At 39.4% G+C, this 25496-nt stretch overlaps 1 protein-coding gene across 4 annotated transcripts in view; it reads left to right on the top strand.

Annotated features, from left to right (window-relative positions):
* SRGAP1 (SLIT-ROBO Rho GTPase activating protein 1) overlaps window positions 1–25496 on the top strand; it is a 286134-nt gene that overhangs the window by 177123 nt on the left and 83515 nt on the right. For all 4 annotated transcript variants that reach the window (XM_025926696.2, XM_025926695.2, XM_086712917.1 and 1 more), the window contains exons 5-6: window positions 16671–16853; window positions 17312–17440. In XM_025926696.2, coding sequence (XP_025782481.1) covers window positions 16671–16853; window positions 17312–17440 — 312 coding nt within the window. The remainder of the gene's footprint in view (window positions 1–16670; window positions 16854–17311; window positions 17441–25496) is intronic.

The following is a 25496-nucleotide window of genomic DNA, read 5'->3' as shown; positions in this document are numbered from 1 at the left end:
TAGGTGGCTCAATCGGTTAAGCGCTGACTTTGGCTCAGGTCATGATCTTGCAGTTCGTGGGTTCCGGCCCCACATTGCGCTCTGTGCTAACGGCAGGAGCCTGCTTTGGATTCTTTATCTCCCTCTCTGCCCCTCCCCCTTCTCATGCTCTGTCATTCTATCAAAAATAAAATAAAAACATTAAAAATTTTTAAAAGAATGTGTTGTACTGAGAATCCTTCTGAAAGAGTGTTTTATTTAAACAATTACATTCTGAGATACAGTATTACGACTTCTAAGCAGTTACAGTGCTTAGTAACTAACATCTTAATCAGACTGTCAAAAAGCTTCCTTGCACAGATTAAGGCCTCTCACCTTCCTTCTTTGTTCTTCCCCCCTACCCGGCACCTTTTTTTTTTTTTTTTTTTTTTTTTTTTAATAAATGCAATGAGAAGTACATATTAGATTTGAGGCACAGGGTATGTGTCAAATTTCAACCCATTTTTCATTGAAAGAAAAGGATTCTACATCAGTCTTTTCCATTTTAGTTGATGCTGGAATTCTCAAGATTATAGGGCTTTCATTTTATGATTCCAAGTGTCTTGTGTCCTCAGTTTAAATATTTAACGTACTAAACCTTATAACTTAAATGTCTAACACACACGTGTAATGTTGTAGCCGCGGTGTTGGGGTGCAAGAGCTTCTGGCTCTGGGGGTCCGAGAAGACCAGGGTCAGCCGCTTGCCACTAACAAAATCAAAAGACTGAGAGACTGAGAGGTGGTGAAACAAGAAAGGAATTTATTTCAGTGCGGCCAACACCTGGAAGATGGCGGACTGACCTCTCTCAAAGCCTGTTTCCAAAGTGCTCAGGGTTTACATAAGGTTTACATAAGGAAAATGTGAGGCAGAGGTGGGTGGGTATGTGCAGTGGGCAGTGAGGGTCAAATCCATCCTTGCCTTGGGGTCGATCACAGGTAGGGTCTTGCTGGCTCAGGGCAGCCCTTATTGCTTGAGGGGATAGTTTCACTTCCCATCAGGGAATGCTGTGCTCTTAGGGCCTTCCACCTGAGCCAAGAGGCTGGTTGGAAAGAAGAACCCAGCTAGCAAGTTTGAGGTCAAAATGAAAGCAGCTGAAGTCCTCTTGCAATGTTGAAGACCTGTGAAACATTTTCCTGAAAAGAATTAAGTATCTAATATTGCAGGAGACTTTGAAATTCTCATAAATTCTTTGGCCTTTCATTTTACATCTGCTTTCCCCCTCATCATTGTCAACTACTTTAAACTTCCCCTTTTTCACTTCTGCCACTGTGCCCAGGGTGGCCCTGGTTAATAAGTATTCCAGTGCCAACTCTTGGGTATTTTTTTCAGGAGATTGAACTTGTATTTCACTCCCTCTAAAGACTGTATGAAAACCCCTTTTGAAACCAGGGCTTTCTGCATGACCTTCTCCATCACTGACTCTCTGTGTTGACTTACTGGGCAAGGATTAAGTCTCTTTGCAGCTCCGTTTCTTTGATCCATAAAACAAAGACCATCCCTCTGCACTCAGCCTCTCAGGTATGAGAATAAACAAGTGAGCCTCAGTGGGGCTGAGGCCATTGTGGACTTAAAGGATGTGAAAGAAAGGTGTTTCATTAATTGTAATAGCATCCATTAAGCACTCACTGTGTGTCACTTATCACTGCAAGTGTTTGACATGTACTCATTCATTTTATCTCCACCATAGCCTTACAGGTCCTATTCTTATTTCCAATTAGAGGCAAGGAAACATGCTAAAAGGCAAAACTTAGATTTGAACCCAGGCGTTCTGATGCCTGAGTTTAACCATTTATACTGGTGAGAGATGGAATGGGCGGTCTTTTAAGACCACACTCTCCTTCCTCAGACAGTGGCGTGGATGCTTAGCAAATATGTGGAGGAGGGCTGTGACCTGTAACGTCCTAGGATTTATGGAGTTATTCGACATTTGTCCCAAGTCTTAGGGCCTATTCCCTGTCTCTAAATCCGTTAAAGGGAAAGCGCTAAAAGCGTTGTTGCCTTTTGCTCTAAAGTTATTATATAGGATCATCTCTACGGGGCCTTTCAACAAATACAGAGGTCCTGGAAATGCATTGATGATAAGCATGCTGCCCTGTCACCGATGAGCTAGACTAGGGAGATAGTTCCATATATGGCGTTGGACGCTGGACTAGATAGAGCCGGGTCTTCACAGCTCTGTGCAAAGCCCAGAGTCACTCTGGGAGCTTCCTGGAGACCATGACACCTGTTTTTAGTGATAAGGGAAGGGTGGGAAGGGTGTTCCAAAAAGCATTTAGCACATGAGTGAAGCACAGATGTGTGAAGCCACAGTTACCTGTGCAGAGAACTCCATGCACTTGAATATTACCAGAGTATTAGCAATCATCGAGGTAAAAATAAAAGGAGTTAGTCAGTTGGACTTCTTAAAAAATCCCCTGCCCTTACCACACTCCACTACACATGAAGTACTTGAGAGATAAGAAAGGAAAATATCCTTAGTAAAATCAGAATTTCTTAAATAAAGTGACATTCATTTCGTGGTAGAAATCTCTGATAATTGTGAGGTAGGCAGATACTATACCACATTAATTGCTCTCATGAAAAATTACTCTTAGGCAGTAATGAACCGGTATCAATCAATAGAGAATAAAATGTAATTGGATTTCTAGTAAAAGAATGGAAGGGAATCAAATAGGACAAGGCCTATTTGTGGTACATAGTAGGGGGCTCAAGAAATGTTTGCTGAACGTGACTGTTCATCGAGAGTTCATAAACAAAACCAATAACCCCTGTCTATGACTCAAAGACTTAAATTAGAAACTGCCTCTAGTGACTGCTACAGCAGAGCTAGGCGAGATTAAGATTAATAAATACAGGTCACTCTTGTTACAAATAGAAACATTTTCTTTTTAATAAGGCATAAAATAATTTATCTTCTTTAGGATAAATTTGTCATTTTTTATTAAAAGTTTTTATTAAAGCAGCACAATCTTGTGAAAATAATCACTTATATTGCCACTTTAAGATTACCGTTAAATTTAGCATTTTGAAAAAGATGACTAATGCTCTGCTTTAACTTAAAAATTATAATCAAAAATGAAAGCTTGTGGCAAATCTGTGTATCACCCCCACACCTATCAAAGAGTTCTTGGGTTTTCCTCGGGTGAGCACTTGATGATTGATCACGAATCAGCTTGGGAGCTAATTAAAGTCACTAGAGTGATAGATATCCTGGTATAAGGTTCATCAGTATAATGGTGTGTTAGACTATGTGGGCATTGTTCATTTCTAGATGTTTTCTGTGCAACAGAGCAGATGACTTACAGCCTCAGAGCCCAGGAGGAATCTTACATTCGCAGCATAGCATGGTATACTGCTTGCCTCAGATCAACAGAAGCAGAAGAAAATAATTAGTATAATTTGTTGTCACACCAGCTTTTCCTTTTGGTTCAAATGTATCTGCCATTTACCTGGACACTGAAAAAAGTCAATTCCTCTAGCTGCTGAGAAGTATTTTATATACATACACACACACTCAAATCATAAATTCTTGTGACATTTAGTTGTCACAAGGTTAATACCCGAAATCGTGAACTCACAGAATTTTAGAGTTGGAGAAGGCTTGGGGGATCCTGTGGTCCAGTCGCCCCTTTCACAAAAGGTGAGAAAGCTGTAGGCCAGCGGAGATGAGTGGTCTTGCCAGCGGGTCACGCTGGTGGGCATGGCAGCTTGAGGGCTCACCCTCTTGGAAATCTAAGACATGAGTGCCCCTTCCCCTAACAGGGGCTCTGGAAGCTAGAGAGGAAAACAGTTTCCAACAGAAAACAAAAACATGAATGACAGTATGGATTCTGTTTTCATCTAGACTGCTAAATGCCATCCTGTATCATTCCTCTGACCTTCATCAAATACTCTCCTTTTACAGGGATATATTAAAATCCTTTTGGAAAGAAGACTTCTAGTTACATGATCAGTTTTTCCTTCTGTGATTTGGACTCCAGTGTGCACTTGTTCTCTCATTCCACACTTATCAAGGTGTTGGAGAGGTTCAGTTTGATCATCCCCCTAATTTTGGTTATGTAGGGAGACCTCATGTTGTCAGCTCTAATAGGTGAGACCTGCACTGAGGGTCAGAAGGGCTGAGGTCACAGAGCTGTTTTGTAGCAAAGCTAAGACCAAAAGCCAGATTTTTTGGATTTCATAGACCTAAGCTCTTCATTGAAATAGTGCTCTATATGGTGCGCCTGGGTGGCGCAGTTGGTTAAGCGTCCGACTTCAGCCAGGTCACGATCTCGCGGTCTGTGAGTTCGAGCCCCGCGTCGGGCTCTGGGCTGATGGCTCAGAGCCTGGAGCCTGTTTCCAATTCTGTGTCTCCCTCTCTCTCTGCCCCTCGCCCTTTCATGCTCTGTCTCTCTCTGTCCCAAAAATAAAAATAAAAACGTTGAAAAAAAAATTTTTTTAAAAGAAATAGTGCTCTATATAATTAGTCCTGAAACAAAATCTTTAACATGACACTGCACGTAATAGAATTATTTTTTAAACATTTTCATTAGCCATAGTTCCTCCCTTTGCATATATGTATTCTCTGTTCTTCCTTTTGTTTATCCTCTGCATTTCTCTTGCCCTGTCTTTTGGTTGGTTGGCAGTCCCTAGCCCGCAGGGTCCAGAGTCCCAGACAATGCCTTTTGTTCAAAGAATTTGTTTGGATTATAAGTATAATTTGATGATAAATTCAGACTGGTGTACTGATTTCATTTCACTGGAGCCACAGCATACCCAAGTTTTCCTTGATAAAAAAAAAAAAACAGCATCTCAGGGCGCCTGGGTGGCTCAGTCGGTTAAGTGTCCAACTCTTAATTTCAGCTTAGGTCATGATCTCATGGTTGTGCAGTCGAGACCTGCATGGCGCACTGAGCATAGAGCCTGCTTAAGATTCTTCCCCTCTCCCTCCACCCCTCCCCACCTCGCACATGAACACTCTCCCTCTCTCTCAGAAAAAAAAGACAGCATCTCATACTATTTAATTGTTGATCTTGATTTATTTGCTCATTCTAGAGTTTTGCTAAAATTCTTAACATATACATACATAAATGGAAATATCGTCAATTTCCTTCCCTTTACCTCTATCAGAATGATAATCTTTCCAGTCTGGAGAAATAATTACATGTTTTTACGATAGTCTGTGATGGGGCGCCTGGGTGGCTCAGTCAGTTAAGCGTCTGACTTCAGCTCACGTCATGATCTCATGGTTAATGGGTTGGAGCTCCCGCGTCAGGCTCTGTGCTGACAGCTCAGAGCCTGGAGCCTGCTTTGGATTCTGTGTCTCCTTCTCCTTCTGCCCCTCCCCCCCATCTATCTGTCTGTCTGTCTGTCTGTCTCCCTCTCTTTCTCTTTCTCTCTGTCTCTCAAAACTACATTTAAAAAAACATGAAAATAACCTGTGATAATTTTTTTCAAGCATCAGTAACTAATATTTACTATGCACTTATTATAAGTCATGCTTTTTGTGCTCTTTGCACGTGTAAACATGTTTAATACTTCCAACTACCCTACACGTGCAGTGAGTAAGAATGTTAGGCTGGTTTTACAGTGAGGAAGTTGAGGCACAGAAGGGTTAAGTTACTTCCCCAAGATCACGTAGTAAATTAAGTGCAGGAGCAGGATTCAAACCCAGGCAGTCTGTTCTGTGAGTCTGAGCTCTAACCATCAGTATACTCTGTCTCAAAGTGAGTTCTCCCTGTTATTTTGCAAATATAATTGAATTTTGTAAATTCTGCTTTCATAGACCCGTGGAGAAGCATATCAGCCTAGAAAGAGGAGATGATTTGTAAGAGTTCATCATCATGACCATCTTACAGATCACTCAGTACCTCAGAGATCAGCAACTTTTCCAGCCCTGATGCCACGAATAAGAAGAAAACCACAGTGACAAAGAGCTCAGTCAGTTCAGTGTCTGACTCTTGATTTTGGCTTGGGTCATGATCTCATGGTTCCTGAGTTCAAGCCCCACATTGGGCTCCATGCTGACAGTGCAGAGCCTTCTTGGGATATTCATTCATTCTCATTCTCTCTCTCTCTCTCTCTCTCTCTCTCTCTCTGTCTCTCTCTCTCTCCACCCTCTCCCCACCCCCCTTCTCTCTCTGCCCCTCCCCACTCACACTCTTTCTCTAAATAAATAAATAAATAAACTTTAAAAAAAAAAGTGACAAGTGTCACTCATAGGACTTAAGTGAGAGGTAGAGGTTGAGGGTAGGAACTAAGAGATCCATTGTAGGTATTGACTGAGTAGCATTAATGTAGAGGTTTGGCTTCAACTGTCTTTACATTCTTCTTTTCTTTGTTTTTTTTTTTAATTAAAAAACATTTTTTTTAAGGTTTATTCATTTTTCAGAGACAGAGCGTGAGTGGGGGAGGGGCAGAGAGAGAGGGAGACACAGAATCTGAAACAGGCTCCAGGCTCTGAGCTGTCAGCACAGAGCCGGATGCGGGGCCTGAACTCACGGACAGCAAGATCATGACCTGAGCTGAAGTCAGACACTTAACCAACTGAGCCACCCAGGTGCCCCTGTTTTTGTTTTTTGTTTTTTGTTTTTTGTTTTTTTTAAGTAAACTGTATGCCCAAAATGGGGCTGAAACTCATGACCCTGAGACTGAGTCGCATACTCTACCAATGGAGCCAGCCAGGCACCCCCATCCTTACATTCTTTATATAAATAAAATATGTACATCCCCCTCTACTTTTCCCCTTACAGTAGCTCTCAGACTTAAATGTAAACTGATTAAAAAGAAGCCTAGGTGGGAATGCAAACTGGCGTAGCTACTTTAGAAAACAATATGGAGGTTCCTCAACCCAGCAATTGTCGTACCCGACGACCCAGCAATTGCACAGCTAGGTATTTATTCAAAGAATATAGGAATGCTGATTTGAAGGGGCACATGCACCCCAATGTTTATAACAACACTATCAACAGTAGCCAAAGTATGGAAAGAGCCCAAATGTCCATTGACTGATAAATGGATGAAGAAGATGTGGTATATACATGCAATGGAATAATACTAGGCAATCAAAAAGACTGAAATCTTGCCATTTGCAACAACGTGGATGGAACTAGAGGGTATTATGCCAAGCAAAAGTAGAGAAAGACTTCATTTGTGTGGAATTTAAGATACAGAACAGATGAACATAAGGGAAAGAAAGCAAAAATAATATAAAAACAGGGAGGGGGACAAAACACAAGAGACTCTTATATAGAGAGAACAAACTGAAAGTTGCTGGAGGGGTTGTGAGTGGGGGGATGGGCTAAATGGGCAAGGGGCATTAAGGAGGACACTTGTTGGGATGAGCCCTAAGTGTTATATGTAGGGGATGAATCACTGCATTCTACTCCTGAAATCATTATTGCATTCTGTGCTAACTAACTTGAATGTAAATTAAAAAACAAAACAAAACAAAAACAGTTAACCAGCTTGAGGCCAACCTGGTTTCCTTTCTATCTGTCCATCCACTTCCCTTACTCCTAAATTCCTTTAAAGCAAATTCCAGGCATCTATTTCATGTGTAAATATTTTGGTATGTGTATCTAAAACACCATACCATTATCACCCCTAAATTTTTATAATTCTTTAATAGCTATAGATATGTAGTCAATGTTCTGATGTCCAGTTGTCATAGAAATCCGTATTTTAAGAAGTTTGTTTGTATCAGGGCTCAAGATCTCCACGTTGCAATTGGTGGATAGACCTTTAAATCACCTTTACCCTCAAGAGGGTCCCTGTAGAGAATAGGGACCCCATCTCTCTCTCTCTTTTTTTTTTCCTTGAAATGTTTTTGTTAAGCTGGATTTTTAATCCTTTAGAGTTTTCCAGAGTCTGCATTTTGCTGATTGCAGCTTCCACTGTGGTTTAACATGTTCCTCTGCTCTCTCAATCTCCAGAGTAGCTGACTCTTTTTTCCTTTTTCCTATTCCTTACTGTTTGTTTGCTGCACATTGTACAAAAGTAGAAAAATAAACATTTCTTATGGTTATGTATGGATATGGGTGGGGGGGGGAGGAAGAAGCCTAGGAATCTTTCTCCCCCCTACTGCCCATTCGTCTACCCTGAAGTCACAGCTTTGTCTTCCCACTGAGTAGAGATTGTGTCTCATCTCTGGTCTGAAAGCCTAGCACAGTGCCTGACTTACGATACTCAATAGCTGTTCAGAGGATTAATAAATGCAGATCAATATACTTTGCTTCCTGAAACCTGGACTAATATCCATGCAATTTTCTAGTAACTGTCAGCATACGTTGAAAGGGTGCTAATTATGGGATGTACGTTATAGAAAGGCTAGAAGCCTTTTCAAAGTGTGAATTCATGTCATGAGTGTTACGAACATGTGAGTGTCTATGCCGGCAACTCCTAGGCACTCCTTATTGGTATGTTAGTTTTTAAGAGGTTTTGATTAGCCTAGGTCTCCACAATGAAATACCAGGAAAGGCCTCCATCTGGTCTGCTTTGCCTTTTCGAGGCGGTGACCTGTATCTCTTTGCTTAGAGCCTGAATATGAAGCAAGGCAATCTGGCCCCAGAGCCTGCACACTCACTTCTATGTCAGAACATAGAAACCATCAAGAATGAGAACTGTCCACTCTGGGCTGCCTGGATGGCTCAGTAGGTTGAGCGTCTGACTTCAGCTCAGGTCATGATGTCACAGTTCATGAGTTCGAGCCCCGCATCAGGCTTGCTGATGTCAGCCTGTCATCGCAGAGCCAGTGTCCTATCTTCTGTCCCCCTCTCTCTGCCCCTCTCCTGCTTGCATTCTCTCAAAAAATAAGTATTTAGAAAACAAAACAAACTATCCACTCTGTTATGTGCTTCCCTGCATTCTATCATTTAATCCCCATTTTACCTCAGGGGGGAACTAGGGCCCAAGGAAGTTAAGAAACTTGCTGGCTAGTAAATGGTAGCACAGGAGCTCGGATCCAGTGGGGCCTGGCTCCAGAGACTATTCAACACCAAGGTTGGCTCAGTATTCTAAAGAGCAAGAGGACTTAAAGTTGCAGGTGGAAGGATCCTGGCATGCACCGTTAATGAGTGCTCTCTTAAAGGTACTTCCTGCCCACTGCCCCTGTCTGAAATAAGCCCCCAGAGACACAGCTTGGCCAAGCAGAGGCCATAACCTCCACTGAGGTTGCGCAGCCCCCGGAAGGGCCAGATTCCTTCCAACACAGCCGCTGGGGCTCAGCAGAGGGTGGCCCGGGGGTCCTTCATTCCCGATGCACTCAAGAACTTGCTGGGAAACAACAGGAATGGGCTTCCAGGGCTGTGGCCCTAACTTGGTGGTTTTGTTGGTCTGGCACTTGCAGAAGCTCCGTTACAATTAGAGACTTCTTGTATATTGATTGTAGAAAAGAGACCTTTATCTTAGTATGTCAAGGAAACTCCAAAAACGTAGTTTCTCAGAAGAGAAACTAATCGTCCATTAGTAATTGATGGATTTAGTAAACCAGCAGGCTATGTATGGAATTAGGAAATATTGTCACTAACATACTGCTTTTCATTTCCTCTCACCCCAGCCACCATGCCTGTCTTTTTTCAGGGGCCATGAACCCCAAACGCTCACTATATTTCACAGTGATTTAGAGCTATTTATCATCTCATTAGTCCAATCCCAGGGATGTTATTGGCAGTGCTATTTAGGATGCTGGAGATGGAGAAGAATAATGCCGGGTACATACTAGGTATTTGGTAAATATTTGTTAAGTGAACAAATGAATGGACAAGCTGACTATAAAATGGCTTTCTGCCCTTCATTTGTTTCTCACCAAATGCCTATTTTACTCTCACTGTATAAAAGCAATATTAAGAATCCGAAAGTGCCTAGGACACTGTTGGTACCCTAGCTAAAGTTAGGTCCATGATACTGGATGGGTACATAGATGTCTATGATACATGGCAGAGGGTCAGAAGTGCTATCAGTAAGAAGGTCCTGGCAGTTGGAAGAACAAGATGGCCATGGCTGGGGAACCAGGGAACACATAGCAGTAGGTGAAATCTGAGCTTGCCTTAGAGGATGAGTCAAAAGGTGGTTAGGTCGAGGTGCTGGGGGAGGATATGGCAGGCAGTGGGATTGGCTTGGGAGGAGACCACAGTGGCAGGAAAGTGTGCACATTCTGAGGAGGGAGCTTTAAGTGATTGACTCAGAATAGTATACAGAGTGGTACTTGGGCTGGTGTTACGACTACACTGGGAGGTCCTCCATGTGGAAGGAGACATGACAAGTCTGAGAAAAGGTCAGAGAGTGAGAAAAGAGAAAAGGCCCTATAACTGTTATCCTAGATTGTCTTTCTTTCCATTCCTCCTGTTTTATGCTAAATGAGGTTACTTCACACCCCACACCATCTTGCATATCTTCATGAGATTATTGCTAAAATACTGCTTTGATCATGCTATTTACAGCTCTGTGGATTCATGAACCCCTAGAGTCCATTTAAAACTTTTTGGTTGAGGTTTCAAGGCTCTCCTAATCTGGCCTGTGACAACTTCTGCATTCTTATCCTCTGGCTCCCTCACCCAATCATCCACTTTTCAAGCCCTTCCCTAAATCCTCTCCTCGAAGCCATAGTTTACTTATGTCCACCTTACCTACATACCTTTACCCTTACCCCACATACCTTTGCTGGTACTACCCTTCCAGCTTGAATGTCCTCTCCCTTCAACCATGTCCATCAGAATCTCCAAGCCCCATTTTTTAATCTCCAAAAATTTAAACTCTTAGAGGGAGGAAACCAAGGGACGCCTGGGTGGCTTAGTTGGTTGAGCATCCAACCTTGGTTCAGGTCATGATCTCACGGTTCATGAATTTGAGCCCCACGTTAGGCTCTCTGCTGTCAGCACAGAGCCCACTTTGGACCCTCTGTCCACCTTTCTCTGCCTCTACTCCATGTGCATGCATGCACTGTCTCTCAAAAATAAATAAACATTAAAAAAAAAGAAGTAGGAAACCAAATCTTTAAAGTTACATGCATCGTTGCCTTATGGATAATAAGCACCAAGCAAATAGTGAATGAAATAATTGATCTGTCAGCCCTTCTTTTCCACTATTCCTATATATAACCAAGAATAGCTCTATCCCCCAGGTAAAGAGGACTTCCATTTGTACAGTGTTTTAGAGTTACCAAAGTTTATGACATAGCAGTCTAGAACACCAAATCTGGAATCAGACTGTCAAGGTCTCAACTGTTGCTGCCACTTGCCAGCTGTGTGACCTTGGGCAAGTTAATTAACCTCTCTCTGCCTTTCTTGTGTCTTCTGTATAACAGAGAGAATAAAGGTACATACCTCCTAAGTGTTTTTAGAAAGACTAAATAAGCTATTATTTATAAAATGCTCAGAATGGTGTCTGGCACATCGGAAGCATTACATAATGCTTCTTCCCTAAATATATGCATTGTACACATATATGTTAATGGTGTATATTATATATGTACACAGACATATTGTAAGTACTCAGCAAAGTTTGTTACACACACACACACACACACACACACACACACACACACACCTAGGGACACACAATTGAGTGTCCACAATGACCTTGTAAGGTGAGCAGAAGTGTAAAATAAATTCCCTATACCTGGTAACTGGTAGATCCATTCCCGGAACCATGTCTCCTCACTTCTGTGCCACAAGTCGGAAAGTAATAAAGCCTTAATCCACTGATCCTCTCCAAACACATGGATACTTTTCAGATACATAATGATTTCATGACCCTAAATATTAAAATTTACCATAGATATTTTAATTATTTTGACTTAAAGTACAAGAAGAGTGTAGGATACATTATATGACTCTGTCAATAAGGAAAAAAAATATTAATAGCTTCTGTGCAAAAGTTTTTGCATAGGATTTCACAAGTGCAAAGAAATCCATGATATGGTCACTTTCTGTTTGACAATACTCTTCTACAGTTAAGAAAAGATGGATTAGGAAAGATAAATTGAGTGTGTTCAAAGGAGAATTATGCAGGAGGTTTTAGTAGAGAAGAATTCAAAGAGGAAAATATGTTACTGGAGTACATTTAAATGTATATATGACTATCATGTCATTTGGTATGCAAATACTTGTGTTTGCATGAAGCTTATGGAGAAGCTATTATTTTCTTTGCAGTATGTGTAAAAAAAAAAGGCACCTTTGAAAAATAAAAGCTTTCTTCTACTTCTTTGAAAAAGAGAAAACTGTCTTATTTTATTTTAAATACAAAACACATTTAACTGCTGTCAACAGCTTACATTTTAAATAATGCAGTTTGTACTTGCATTCATTATCTGCAATTAGAGTTCTAAAAAGCTTTTAGTGTTTTTCTCCCCAACTTTTAAAATTCATTCATTGTCATTGCTAACATTTTAGAAAATAGTGGAAACCCTAAGTCACATTGGAAAACTGAACAAAGAAATTTCCTTCTGGAAATTACCATCAAACTAGGTAGAAAACCCTCAGCTATTGTGCTGAACCATGTTATGATGGGATATTTACACCCTTTTCTTGCTAGTGTTAGGTCAAGAATGTTTTCCTTTTTGGGGCTTCTTGGTGGCTCACTCAGTTAAGCCTCTGACTCTTCATTTCGGCATAGGTCACGATCTTATGCTTTGTCGGATCAAGTCCCACATCAGGCTCCATGCTGACAGTGGGGAGCCTGCTTGGGATTCTTGGTCTCTCGGTCTCTCTCTCTCTCCCCACCCCCTCAAAGTAAATAAATAAACATTTTTTAAAAAAAGAGAATGTTTTTCTTTTAATCCAGGCTAGTTTATAAGTATCACCATGCTGGCAGCCAGCTCAGTGTCCTTAGTTCATAAGGCTTAGTTTCTGCAAATCACTTGGTTACACTGGTCCTCAGCATCTAAATAAAGCAAGAGTTCAAGTCTTTTCTTCAGGATGTTTTTAAAATAAATAATTCTCAGATACCCGGGGCTGTCTGGAATGCCTTTTCATCTATCTATGATAGAAGTCATATGTTCTCATTTCTTCCTGGGTATTAGCAAGAAAATACAGTCAGCTAAGCAACTGTGTGTGTGTGTGTGTGTGTGTGTGTGTGTGTGTGTGAGAGAGAGAGAGAGAGAGAGAGAGAGAGAGAGAGAGAGAGAGGTTTTTTTTTTTCACCCTCTCTTTAAAGATGTAATTGGAACCAGGACCCAAATGGTGTGCGGGTTTGCTTCAGGCAGGGTATACAAACAGAGCCAAGCCTCGAAATGCAAGGTGTGTAGTAAATTCATTGACCTCGCTGTTTGCCCAGCTGTAGGGTCACTCCCTTTTCATTCCCCAGCTGCCCAGCTGCTTCTTAATGCTATTTTATTTTTCTTTTAAACTGGAGTAACCAACGAAACTTTTCCTGGACAGGTTTGGTAATTACTAAAAACAGACAACTTTGCAATTACACACAGCTCAGAAAAAGCTGCCATGCTTTGTACTTTAGCCCTTACTTTGCTCTTTTTTTTTTTTTTAATTTTTTTTTTTTTCCAACGTTTATTTATTTTTGGGACAGAGAGAGACAGAGCATGAACGGGGGAGGGGCAGAGAGAGAGGGAGACACAGAATCGGAAACAGACTCCAGGCTCTGAGCCATCAGCCCAGAGCCTGACACGGGGCTCGAACTCACGGACCGCGAGATCGTGACCTGGCTGAAGTCGGACGCTTAACCGACTGCGCCACCCAGGCGCCCCAACCCTTACTTTGTTCTTGTTCAAAATGCCTGTAATGTGATTTGCTAGCTTACCTTTTTAAGGAAAGACATTATCAGATTTTATGAAAATAAGTAAAAACTCTTCATTTACCCCATGTTTTCCTTTTCAAATTTTTTTTTTTCAACGTTTTATTTATTTTTGGGACAGAGAGAGACAGAGCATGAACGGGGGAGGGGCAGAGAGAGAGGGAGACACAGAATCCGAAACAGGCTCCAGGCTCTGAGCCATCAGCCCAGAGCCCGACGCGGGGCTCGAACCCACGGACCGCGAGATCGTGACCTGGCTGAAGTCGGACGCTCAACCGACTGCGCCACCCAGGCGCCCCAACCCTTACTTTGTTCTTGTTCAAAATGCCTGTAATGTGATTTGCTAGCTTACCTTTTTAAGGAAAGACATTATCAGATTTTATGAAAATAAGTAAAAACTCTTCATTTACCCCATGTTTTCCTTTTCAAATTTTTTTTTTCAACGTTTTATTTATTTTTGGGACAGAGAGAGACAGAGCATGAACGGGGGAGGGGCAGAGAGAGAGGGAGACACAGAATCCGAAACAGGCTCCAGGCTCTGAGCCATCAGCCCAGAGCCCGACGCGGGGCTCGAACCCACGGACCGCGAGATCGTGACCTGGCTGAAGTCGGACGCTCAACCGACTGCGCCACCCAGGCGCCCCAACCCTTACTTTGTTCTTGTTCAAAATGCCTGTAATGTGATTTGCTAGCTTACCTTTTTAAGGAAAGACATTATCAGATTTTATGAAAATAAGTAAAAACTCTTCATTTACCCCATGTTTTCCTTTTCAAAAAGTCACCTTGGAAGTATGTATTAAGTTGAACCATAAGAAAGTGCTGACTTCCTACCTTCTATATAACCTACCAAAACAGCAATTTCATGTGCTTCAACCTAAGTAAATATATTGCGGTGATGCTTCCGGTTCCCAAACTATTTTAAGATTCATCTTTTGAGATGAAAAAAATATCAAGTTCCTTACTTCAAAATGTGACATTAAATCTCTTCTTAACAACTACATTTTAGTTATAAAGGTGGCTCTGAATAACTTCTGGTTATTTACAAATGAAAATCTGTTTTATGTGGATGCAAATTTGACATAATTTATGGAAAAGTGCCACCACGGATAATTGGGTGCTAAATTCTGGTATGTTCCTTGATATGTCCATGGCATTGTAGTCCTACTGTGATATGTTGTTTCTTTTAAGGAGTATAAATGTGCTTAAAGTCAACAGGTTTCAGAATTGTCCCAGACGTCTGACTCTACTTATAAATAGCAGATTGAAATTATATTGGAAAACTGTGATTTTTAGGTAAAATCTTTGAAAATCTGTGACTTTTATTCTGTATCTAAAAAAACAAGGATTATATACAGATATAGTATATACTGTAAGAGTAAATATACTTATTTATTACTCGAGAAAATGTTTGTTAAGCATCTCTGTTTTCTAAATGCTTTGGAAAATAACTATACAGATCACTTTTTTTCAGATTAGCAGAGTATTAAGTAGGAAGTTTGTGTCAAAACTTCTAAAATGTGCAGATTGTCTAACTGTAATTCTCTGAAAATGTACCATAGGAAATATAATTTTGTTCATAAATATTTCTGTAACTAATATAATCAAAATGTTTAAAGATTCAAATTTTATTTTAACAAAAATTTTAGTTGAGAATTGTTTGTGTAAGTTTACAACATACATGGAAAGGATACATTAAAAACTTCATTTTCTATATATTCCTAAAGTTATTAAAATGCAACTTAGGTGTGTCATTTATAAAACAAGAAATAGGGGGCGCCTGGGTGGCGCAGTCGGTTAAGCGTCCGACTTCAGCCAGGTCACGATCTCGCGGTCCGTGAGTTCGAGCCCCGCGTCGGGCTCTGGGCTGATGGCTCAGAGCCTGGAGCCTGTTTCCGATTCTGTGTCTCCCTCTCTCTCTGCCCCTCCCCCGTTCATGCTCTGTCTCTCCCTGTCCCAAAAATAAATAAACATTGAAAAAAAAATTTTTTTTAAAATAAAACAAGAAATAGGATACATATAAAGGGTTTCAGCACAGCTTTCTTTATAAAGCAAAAAGTTGAAATATCCTAAAATGTTCAACAATTGGAAATTAGTCAAGCTGTGTCCCAGTCATATAAAAAAATATTATACAGTCCTTAAAAATATTTTTAGAAGAGCATTTAGTGTTATAGAAAAGTGTTCTGATCTGTCAAATGAAAAGAGGATATAGAAGATTAAAAATTGTTAACACAGTATGGCACAAATGTTTTAAAAGGAGAAACGTGTCATTTTCAAGTAAAGAAGTGTGTGTGTCTGTGTGTTTTCATAGGAAAAAGACCCAAGTGGCTGGACCAAAAATCTTAACAGTGGTTATCTCTGTGTGCTTTTTATATTTTCTTTTTTGTGTCATATGTTTTCTGCATTGAACATAAAGTATTACTTTGTGGTCAGAAAAACAATTATTTTTAACTATGTATGTACGAACTTTAATATTTCCATTTTGTATTTTGACAAGTAGATTTTATACAAAAAAAACTGTTTAGTAAAATCTGTACTAATTTGGAGTTTTTTATAATTCCAAGGTTGGGGTAAAATTTATCCATGAATAATGGTTTATTCTGCAGATTAATAATGCAGAGATTTTAGAGAACACTTTTAAGCTTAAGGGAACTTTTCAAGTGCACTGAAAGCATGCGTAAGACTCTGTAAATCACTTTTTCATCAAAGCCTATCCCCTAAGTGCCTCTTCCTGGCAGGTGAATTTGCATATTTCTCCTTGCTTTATGTAGACGCAATCGTCCATAATTCATCTGTTTGACTAGCAATCTGGCTCTCCCCCTGCCAGTTGGAAGGTGATATTTTTAACGTATTCCTCATATAATGGCTTCCATTCACTCTCTGAGTTATAGACAGGCATCTTGTAACAATTTGGGTCACATTTTCACAGGTGATGAAAACATACCATATGTATCATGCAGAGAGCATCAGTGCAGAGAGCAAGCTGAAAGAGGCTGAGAAACAAGAAGAAAAGCAAATTGGAAGATCCGGTGACCCGGTCTTTCATATTAGACTGGAAGAGAGACATCAGCGGCGAAGCTCTGTAAAGAAAATTGAGAAAATGAAAGAAAAAGTAAGTAAAAACATTACAGAGCCTTTCTGTCCTCACTTGAGGTGACAGCACTAAGAACCTCACTTGAGGTGACAGTTGCAATAACTGATAGACACACATTATAAATTGTGAAATGACACACATTTCCTCCAACAGGAATGAAAAATGTTTAAAAAATATAAAAATCATGTAATAACAGCTGGACATCATTTAGTATTGAATGCCAAGTATTCAGTACACAATGTGGAGAACTTGAATATTAACAAAGAGATTTCATTGCAAATGGGCCTGAAGCTCAAATACATACTTGGGTACTTTTAGTTCTTTAAATCAGTTTCAAAATGTACTTTTCTCAGAGGACTTCAAAGTTCATTTGTGTATGTAGAATACATTGTTCAAATTAATAGAAAGTCATGTATGTTTCTGTGACTAAGTGACTTTGTTCTCTTTCCCAATACCTGGACCTTCTTCATTTCCAGAGACAAGCAAAGTATTCAGAAAATAAGCTAAAATCAATTAAGGCACGGAATGAGTATCTCTTAACCCTTGAAGCAACCAATGCCTCGGTTTTCAAGTATTACATTCATGATCTTTCAGATTTAATTGACGTAAGTACTTGAAATTTTTATGTTTTCCATATTTTTTTTAACTTTTTTGAACTTATTTATTTTTTTTAGTGATCTCTACGCCCGTACGCCCAATGTGGGACTTGATCACTAACGAGAGTGATCACTCACTCTTGCAGGGCGCCTGGATGGCTCAGTTGGTTAAGTGTCTGACTCTCGAGTTTGGCTCGGGTCATGATCTCATGGTTTGTGAGTTTGAGTCCAGCATTAGGCTCTGCATCAACACAGAGCCTGCTTGGGATTTTCTCTCTCCATCTCTCTCTCTGTCAAAATAAATAAATAAACTTAAAAAAAAAAAAAAGAGTCATTCACTCTTCCAACTGAGCCAGCCAGGGACCCCTATGTTTTCCATATTGAGATGTAATTAGCAATAACTGTGTTTTATTGATTCTGAAATACTGTCATTTCTGAAACCGGTGTTATTTTATGTAATACTTAGAAGGAAAAAATGCTGCCAGTTAAACTGTACATGTCGATTCTAAGATGCATGTGAAAAACTGTGCATCCCAAAACCAATAGAAAGCAAATTATTAAGTTCCGTGAAGCTATGAATGCCTGGTAAATTCAGCTGGGAAGGGGACCTACTCATCTTTAAATTATGTGATGGCACAACCCTAAATGCATTCGTTGATTCCAAATACATTTCTTGGTTATTAGGGCACCTGGGTGGGTCAGTTGGTTAAGCGTCCAACTTCGGCTCAAGTCATGATCTCATGGTTCATGGGTTCAAGCCCTGCATCGGGCTCTGTGCTGACAGCTCAGAGCCTGGAGCCTGCTTCAGGTTCCGTGTCTCCCTCCCTCTCTGTCCTTTACTCGCTCACACTCTGTCTCTCTCCTCCTGAAAAATAAATAAACATTAAAAAAAAATACATTTCTTGGACCCCACTATTGTGAGATGCTGAGGCTTTGACAAACATATACACTTGTTTTTCCTTTTTTAAGTTTTTATTTTAATTCAAGTTAACGTACAATATTCTATTAATTTAAAGTGTATGGTATTATGATTTAACAGTTCCGTACACCACTCTGTGCTCATTACAACAAGTGCCTTCCTTAATTTCCATCACCTATTTTACCCATCCCCCACCCCCAGGCATATACACTTCTTCAGGAATGGAAAGTGGTGCTAAGCAAATGACGACACGCATGATAGCTTTGTTACTAGTTGTGGTAAATACTATAAGCAAAATAGAGTGGACAGAAACCACGTTTATAAATTTATCTAATGCTATACTTTCCATCTGAGGACATGCTATGAAAAGCGGTAATGGGGCTCATTCCGAACCCTCTAAGTCTATATGCACTGTTAGGTTCATGCAGGGATTACTGCTGTGACTTCCCATCTGCATCATGCTTTCATTCAGAAAACCTGCGCTGAGTAGCACGGTCACTGTGCCAACACTGTAGGAGACCACAGAGGTGACACAGACAGAAATCCCAGTCTAAAAACACACATATCTGCAAATAAAAGAAAAAAAGCGATGTCGTAAGAAAAGCACAGATGAAATGATAGAGGTTCACAGAGTTTACTGCTGGGAACTTTATTCATGTGCTGCTTTGTATTGATTGAATTCAACAATTTAAAGATGATAAAAATTTTTCCTATGGCTCCTAGTAGATCTACAATAGGTTAAAGCAACTTTATTTATTTCAATTTAAGTCTCATGGAGTAGAGCCACAGTTTGGGACTTCTGCAAAAGAATTGCTAAGTAAGGGAATTATTTTTTTTAGTTTATTAACACTGATGTACTTTTTATATATATATATGAAGTTTGTTTATTTGGGGAGCAAGCAGGAGAGGGGCAGACACCTTCGAGAGAGGGAGAGAAAGAGAATCCCAGGCGAGCTCTGCACTGTTAGATGGTTAACCAACTGAGCCACCCAGGCACCCCTGATGTGCCTTTTCTTTTTTTAATTTGAGTCTAAAAACAGTTTTATCTCCTACTGTCATAATTTCTTTATACAGAACCCTTTAGTAATAAAACCAGGAAAAACTTTTTTCTCTTCCTTTCTTACAAGTATTTTAATCAAGTAATTAATTTTCTTATGGCACTCTGATGAAAGGAATTTTTTTTCTTCTAGACTTCTAGGTTTTCTGAATAAAAATGAATGATTTTATGGCCCCTGTTTTTAAACTTAGATTTGTAAGAATTCTGCAAAGTATATAGAATATAGAGCTAATTCTTTGTAACTACTCCACTTGCTTATTTTTTTGGTTTAGGGCTTATTTTTGGAGTACTTGGCTAAGGCCCAAATGAGTTTAACGCAAGGAAAGGTCTCCATATATTGAAAAGTATTTCTTTAACACCTGCAGGGTACCAAGCACTCTTCTTGACAGCGGGGATCCAGCAATGAACAAAACAAAAGTCCCTGTCTTCATGGAGTTTATGTAGTCGTTAAGGAGTCAGCTCATGAACACATTTACATGCACACACACATTATATAGTAGTGACAGTGCCATTAATAAAACCACCATCAGTCTACTTCTTTTGATGGTATTCAGGAAAAGCCTGGTATTTGAGCAGAGAAGTGAGCTGGAGAGCCCTATGCCTATATGGGGAAGGAATCCCTCATACAGAAGGACTGGTAAGGCTCAAGGTATAGAGGCAGTGACTTGTTTGGCAAGCTGAAGATGCTCAAGGAATAGCAAACAACGGAGTAAGTGAGGAGGAAGGTTCTGGAAGAGAATGTAGACAGAAACCCAATTGCTTAGGGTCTTTTGGACAGGAAAAGGGGTTTAGATTGTGTTCTAAGTGTGGCGGGAAGCCATTGAAGGGTTTTACTCAGGGAAGTGACATCACGTAGTTGACATTTTAAAGACTCATTCTGGCATCTGGGTGGAAAGCAGACTGAGGCGGGTGAGGAAGACAAGAGTGAAAACAGCGAGCTGTATCTAGTCTTTTGCCATTGTCCAGGCTAGAGATGGTGCTGACTTGGACTGGCATAGTAGCAATAAACCTGTGAGAAGTAGTTGGTTGGATTCAAAATATATTGAAAGTAGAGCTAGTAGGAATTTGATATAGTAGTTGGAAAGAAGGATAAACATGACTCCAGGTTCAGGTCCTGAGCAACTAGGTTAACAATGGTGCTTTTTACTGAGTTGGGGACCCTGGAGAGAAGTGGGTTGAAGGGCAGGGAGCCCTAGTTCTGTTACATATAGTAAGATTGAGATAGCCATTGGCCATCTGTGTGGCGATGTGTGGTAGCATTCTCAGTACTATTGGCATGTATAGGACAGGATTAACATTTCAGGAAAGTCACATTCACTTGTGGGGAAATAGGTTCTACTTACATAAATGGGTTAGAAAAAAGCTTAGGGTGGAAAGCTGCCACCAAGGGGTGAAAAACGCCCAAGGTTAGCTACTGAGATATTGTAAATATCTCGGTAAAATGTAAAAATACTCAGGATCATGAGTATTTTCCATCTGACACCAATATACTATTGTACTTTGATCACAAACCCCACTTGCCCCCCAGACCCTTTGCTTCTTACACAAGTTAATGATTACTGTCTGATTGTTTTCTCCGTGTCAACGTGTGTAAGGTCTTGTTTTCTTCATGTTCACCATGTGGGTAATATCTTGTGAGCTCAGTAAATACAGAGCCGAAACCCCTGTTCAGGGCTCTTGTCCCCAACCGGACATTAGCCTCTCGTATTCAATTCTGCATCCGCTCTCTTGAGGGACAGGAGAGAACTCCAGATTCAGTCTGCAACAGTCACTGTCGTGGATATTTATAGAGCTCTTAGTCTGTGACAGGCAGGTTTCTACACATAATCTCACCAATTCATCACAAACCTCATGAGGTAAATACTATTTTCTACATTTTATAGGTTAAAACATTGAGGCTTAGGCCAGATAGCTTATCGAAGGTTACACAGTTAGGAGGTATGATAGGCTTCAAACTCAGACATTTAACCTCCAAACTAATTAACTCTGATGTAAATAAGTAATGGTTAAATATATCAGGTAATTTTCAATTTTAAGAAAGGATGGACTTTTAAAAGATCAGCCTTAAATTTAAAATGTGAGTAATTCTCAGGGTGCCTGGCTTGCTCAGTTGGTTAAAGCATCCAACTTCAACTCAGGTCATAATCTCACAGATCTTGGCTTTGAGCCCCACATTGGGCTCTGTGCTGACAGTGCGGACAGAGCCTGCTTGGGATTCTATCTCTCTCTCTCGCTCTCCTTCTCTCTCTCTGTCCCTCCCCCCCCCTTTCAAAAAAATAATAAATTGTGAGTAATTCTCAAATAATACAACTTCATTATGAATTTTGAAAGAAATAAGAAATGGGTTTGTTGTCATATTCAATTGAAGTTGAATCCTCTCAGTAAAAATTATGCATTCATTGACTCATCTTTGAGGCAGAGTGTGAATGTATATGTTCCAAAATGGCTGCTTATTTTGTAGGAATGCAATTTGCATATATAGTGGTGATCCTAAAAACCATTAAGCTTGACCCTTACTGATGAAAAAGAAACAGAATGATTATTATGCAGAGGCATCTAGAATCCTTTATGCTTTGTGAGCTTATGTAGCAAAATCACTTTTATAGTGAGCTATCTAATAATTATTGGAAGAGTTGTGAATACCTCTAGTAAGGAAAAAGTCAAGACGTTTTTAATGCATAACATTTTATATATGAAATGACATGGAAGATGCTAAATGTATCTTTACTGAATCAAAGCATTGTAAATAATTAAGAATTCAAGTTGAGACCTTTTTTATATATTCCTCCCTTCGTTCTATTTGTGTCAATAATATGTCTCTTCTCTTATTTCCTACGCTAGACCATGATGAATGGATCTATTGGTATAAAACAGTCATACACATTTCCCATAGAATTTGTATTTTGAAACAGTCTCTTATTATTACAGAATTAGTACATGTACTTTGTAGAAAATTAGAAGAAATTACATGCAAAAATAGCATGATCACATTCTTACCACCCCAGATCATCACTGCTAAAATGTAGACTTTTTTTGTGTCCACATACACATTTTTATACCAGAAGAGTATGAAAGCATATTTTATATACGGCTTTTTAACCTACTTTTTTCAGTAATCTCCATCTTTCCATTTCAGAAAATTTTCCGTTTAGGAAAATTTTAACTCCTCTAATGGCCAGACCATATTCCTAATTATGACCCCCCCCAAAAAACATTTTATAGCTAGTGTGTCTAGCCTAGACCAAATTTAGGATCACACATTGCATCTGGGTGATGTGTTCCTTTGGTTTGTTGTTTTTTTTTAATCTAACAAAGCCCCTATTGAGACATGGACAGTTGTTCCTCAGAACATCGCAGCTTCTGGATTTGTGTCCATTCGTTATGGTGTCAGTTAACCTGTTTCTCTATTCCCTGCATTTCCTACAAAGTAAATGTTATATAAAGTCTTGATAAATTCAAGTTAAGCACTTTGCAGCAGTTACACCGTAGGTTATGTTACTGTGTCTTATGTAGATACGTAACAACATCTGATTAAACCACCAGTAATGATGCTAAAATTGATCACTGGCTTGGGGTAATGTGACTCTGATGGCTCCATCAGAGTTAAGTGTTTTCCCCTTGCAACAAACAGGGTATTCTAAAACTTCTTGAATTTAGAGCCTATTAATTTGGAAGTATACTTATTTTTGGTTAGCAAAATGCTTTTTTTTTATTTTGAGAGAGAGTGCACAGAGGAAGTGGAGGGACAGAGAGAGAGACTCCCAAGCAGGCTCTGTGCTGCCAGTGCAGAGCCAAATCTTGGAACTCTGTCCCACAAGCTGTGAGATCACTACTTGAGCCAAGATCAAGAGTTATGCCCAGCCAACCGACTGAGCCAGCCAGGTGCCCCCAAAATGCTTTTTTAGAGTTCAAATTAATTATGTAAATGAAAGGGCCGCCTGGCTGGCTCAGTCGGAGGAGCATGCGATTCTTGACCTCATGGTTGTGCATTCGAGCCCCACATTCAATGTAGAGATTACTTAAGTAAATAAACCTTTAAAAAAATGTTGTAAATTAAAGAATAACATATTTTTAGGCACTTCAGATTAATCACTTTACACATGTACTGTTTGAAACCCTATTCAATGGAATCCTCTTTTGTTAATTACTACAGTTCTAAAAAATCTAATGTAACACTTTGATAGACTAGTTCAAGTCTTTTCTGTGTATTTGAAGGTAATCTAATGTTTTTTTTACAAATATATTTAATAATTCCAATTTGTCTATTTTTTTATAAACTTCACCTTTACGTATCACCGTTAGTTTGAATTAATATACCTTTGTCTCTGTCTCTCTGAGAAGTGGCTATCGATCTGGAAGCATTCTATTTCTAAGTAATAGCTATTGGATTTCTTCTGGAATTTATTTTTAATAAATCTTAAATTCTCCGTTGTGCTTTGTTGCAATTATTAACTTAATTTTGTGATGAACTCTACCCTGCAAACAACACTTCTATAAATTTAGTATGTAAATGAACTTGATCAAATTCAAACTAACAATGTAAGCTGTCAGACCTCTAAAGTTTATCGAAGGTAATATAATGAAGAAAATGATGGCTCAGTTGTTAACCAAGTATTAGTTCAACTGGAAATATTTGAATATAGTATACCAAACAAGGTTTAGACATTTTTGGGTACTGCAAATACAGTTATCTCTAGGGAGAAAGGGATGAGGTGATTTAGGAGAGGAATTTGGGGACTTTAAAAGCAGTATATATGTTTCACACTTTTCCGTAAGTATGGCACATTTTATATCTAAAAAAAGAAAAAAGTAAAATATGATGAAAGCATGCCTTAAGTATTAATGTAAAGCATACCAATGTACTTTCCAGTCTTACAATATTATGATTTTTCTTTTCATAGAGCTCTGAGTAGTCTTCTTTTGTACAAAGCTTATCTACTGGGTAGTTGTGGTTTCTATTTCTGAGATCTTTAATGTGGAACCAAAATGCTGTAGATATTTAGTGTTTTCACAATGTTGCATTTGGCACAACTTTTGCCTAATTTGGTATCAGTTTTGTTTACTCTTAAGTCTTTTTTTTTTTTAATTTTGTTAATGTTTATTATTTATTTTTGAAAGAGACAGAGCACGAGTAGGGGAGGGACTGAGAGAGACAGACAGACAGACAGACAGAATCCAAGGCAGGCTCCAGGCTCTGAGCTATCAGCGTGGAGCTCGATGTGGGGCTCAAACCCATGAACCGTGAGATCATGACCAGAGCCAAAGTCGAACCCTTAGGTGCCACCCAGCCACCTATTATACCACCCAGGCTCCTTTAATACCTATTTTAGTAGACTTATAATATTTAATAAATTTATAATAAATACAAATTGCACATATTTTACAATCGGCTAGGAAACATATAGATGAATTGTTGGAGAAAAAATGTACAAGAGTATTAAAGAGCACCTACTGGATGTGTGTGCTCACAGTGGCCTTGGTCTTGGTCACTGTGCTTTAGAGCAGAAGTAGACAAGCTTTTTCTGAAAGGGACTAGATAGTAAATACTTGAGGCCTTGTGAGTCATATGGTCTCTGTCGCAATTACCGTAGTGCAAAAGCAGCCATAGATAAGTAAGCAATTGGGTGTGGTTATGTTGCAATCAAACTTTATTTACCACATCCAGCCCTTGGGCTAGATTTAATCCACTGGCCATAGCTTGCTGACCTATGATTGAGAGAATGAACTGTTAGTTAATCCAGAGTGTCACTTAAGCAGAAGACTGTTTAAGATGGTTTCTCCCCTGAAAGGCCTAAGTAAATTTTCGTTTGTAGAGTAACAATCTCTTAGCTTGAAATCAGGTAGCAAATGGAATATAGTTAATTTCACAACAATAAAGGATGTTTATTATGTTACTTTAAGCATAAATGTAAATTATAAGAAATATAAATATTGTTATAAGGAATATATTGTAAATACTGGCCAAAGGAAATTTAATTGGTTTGGGAGAATAAAGGCATAATTATAAAGGAAAATAGATTGTAGTTTTATAAATAAAAGATTTCACATTTATGTGAAAGATTTCACATGATGATCATTAGTATCCCCAA

The sequence above is a fragment of the Puma concolor genome, chromosome B4 (assembly GCF_028749965.1).
Source record: "Puma concolor isolate L17-30 chromosome B4, mPumCon1.1.hap2, whole genome shotgun sequence".
Lineage (NCBI taxonomy): Eukaryota > Metazoa > Chordata > Mammalia > Carnivora > Felidae > Puma > Puma concolor.
The sequence above is the reverse complement of the archived record's forward strand: the minus strand, read 5'-3'. Positions and strand labels throughout refer to the sequence as shown.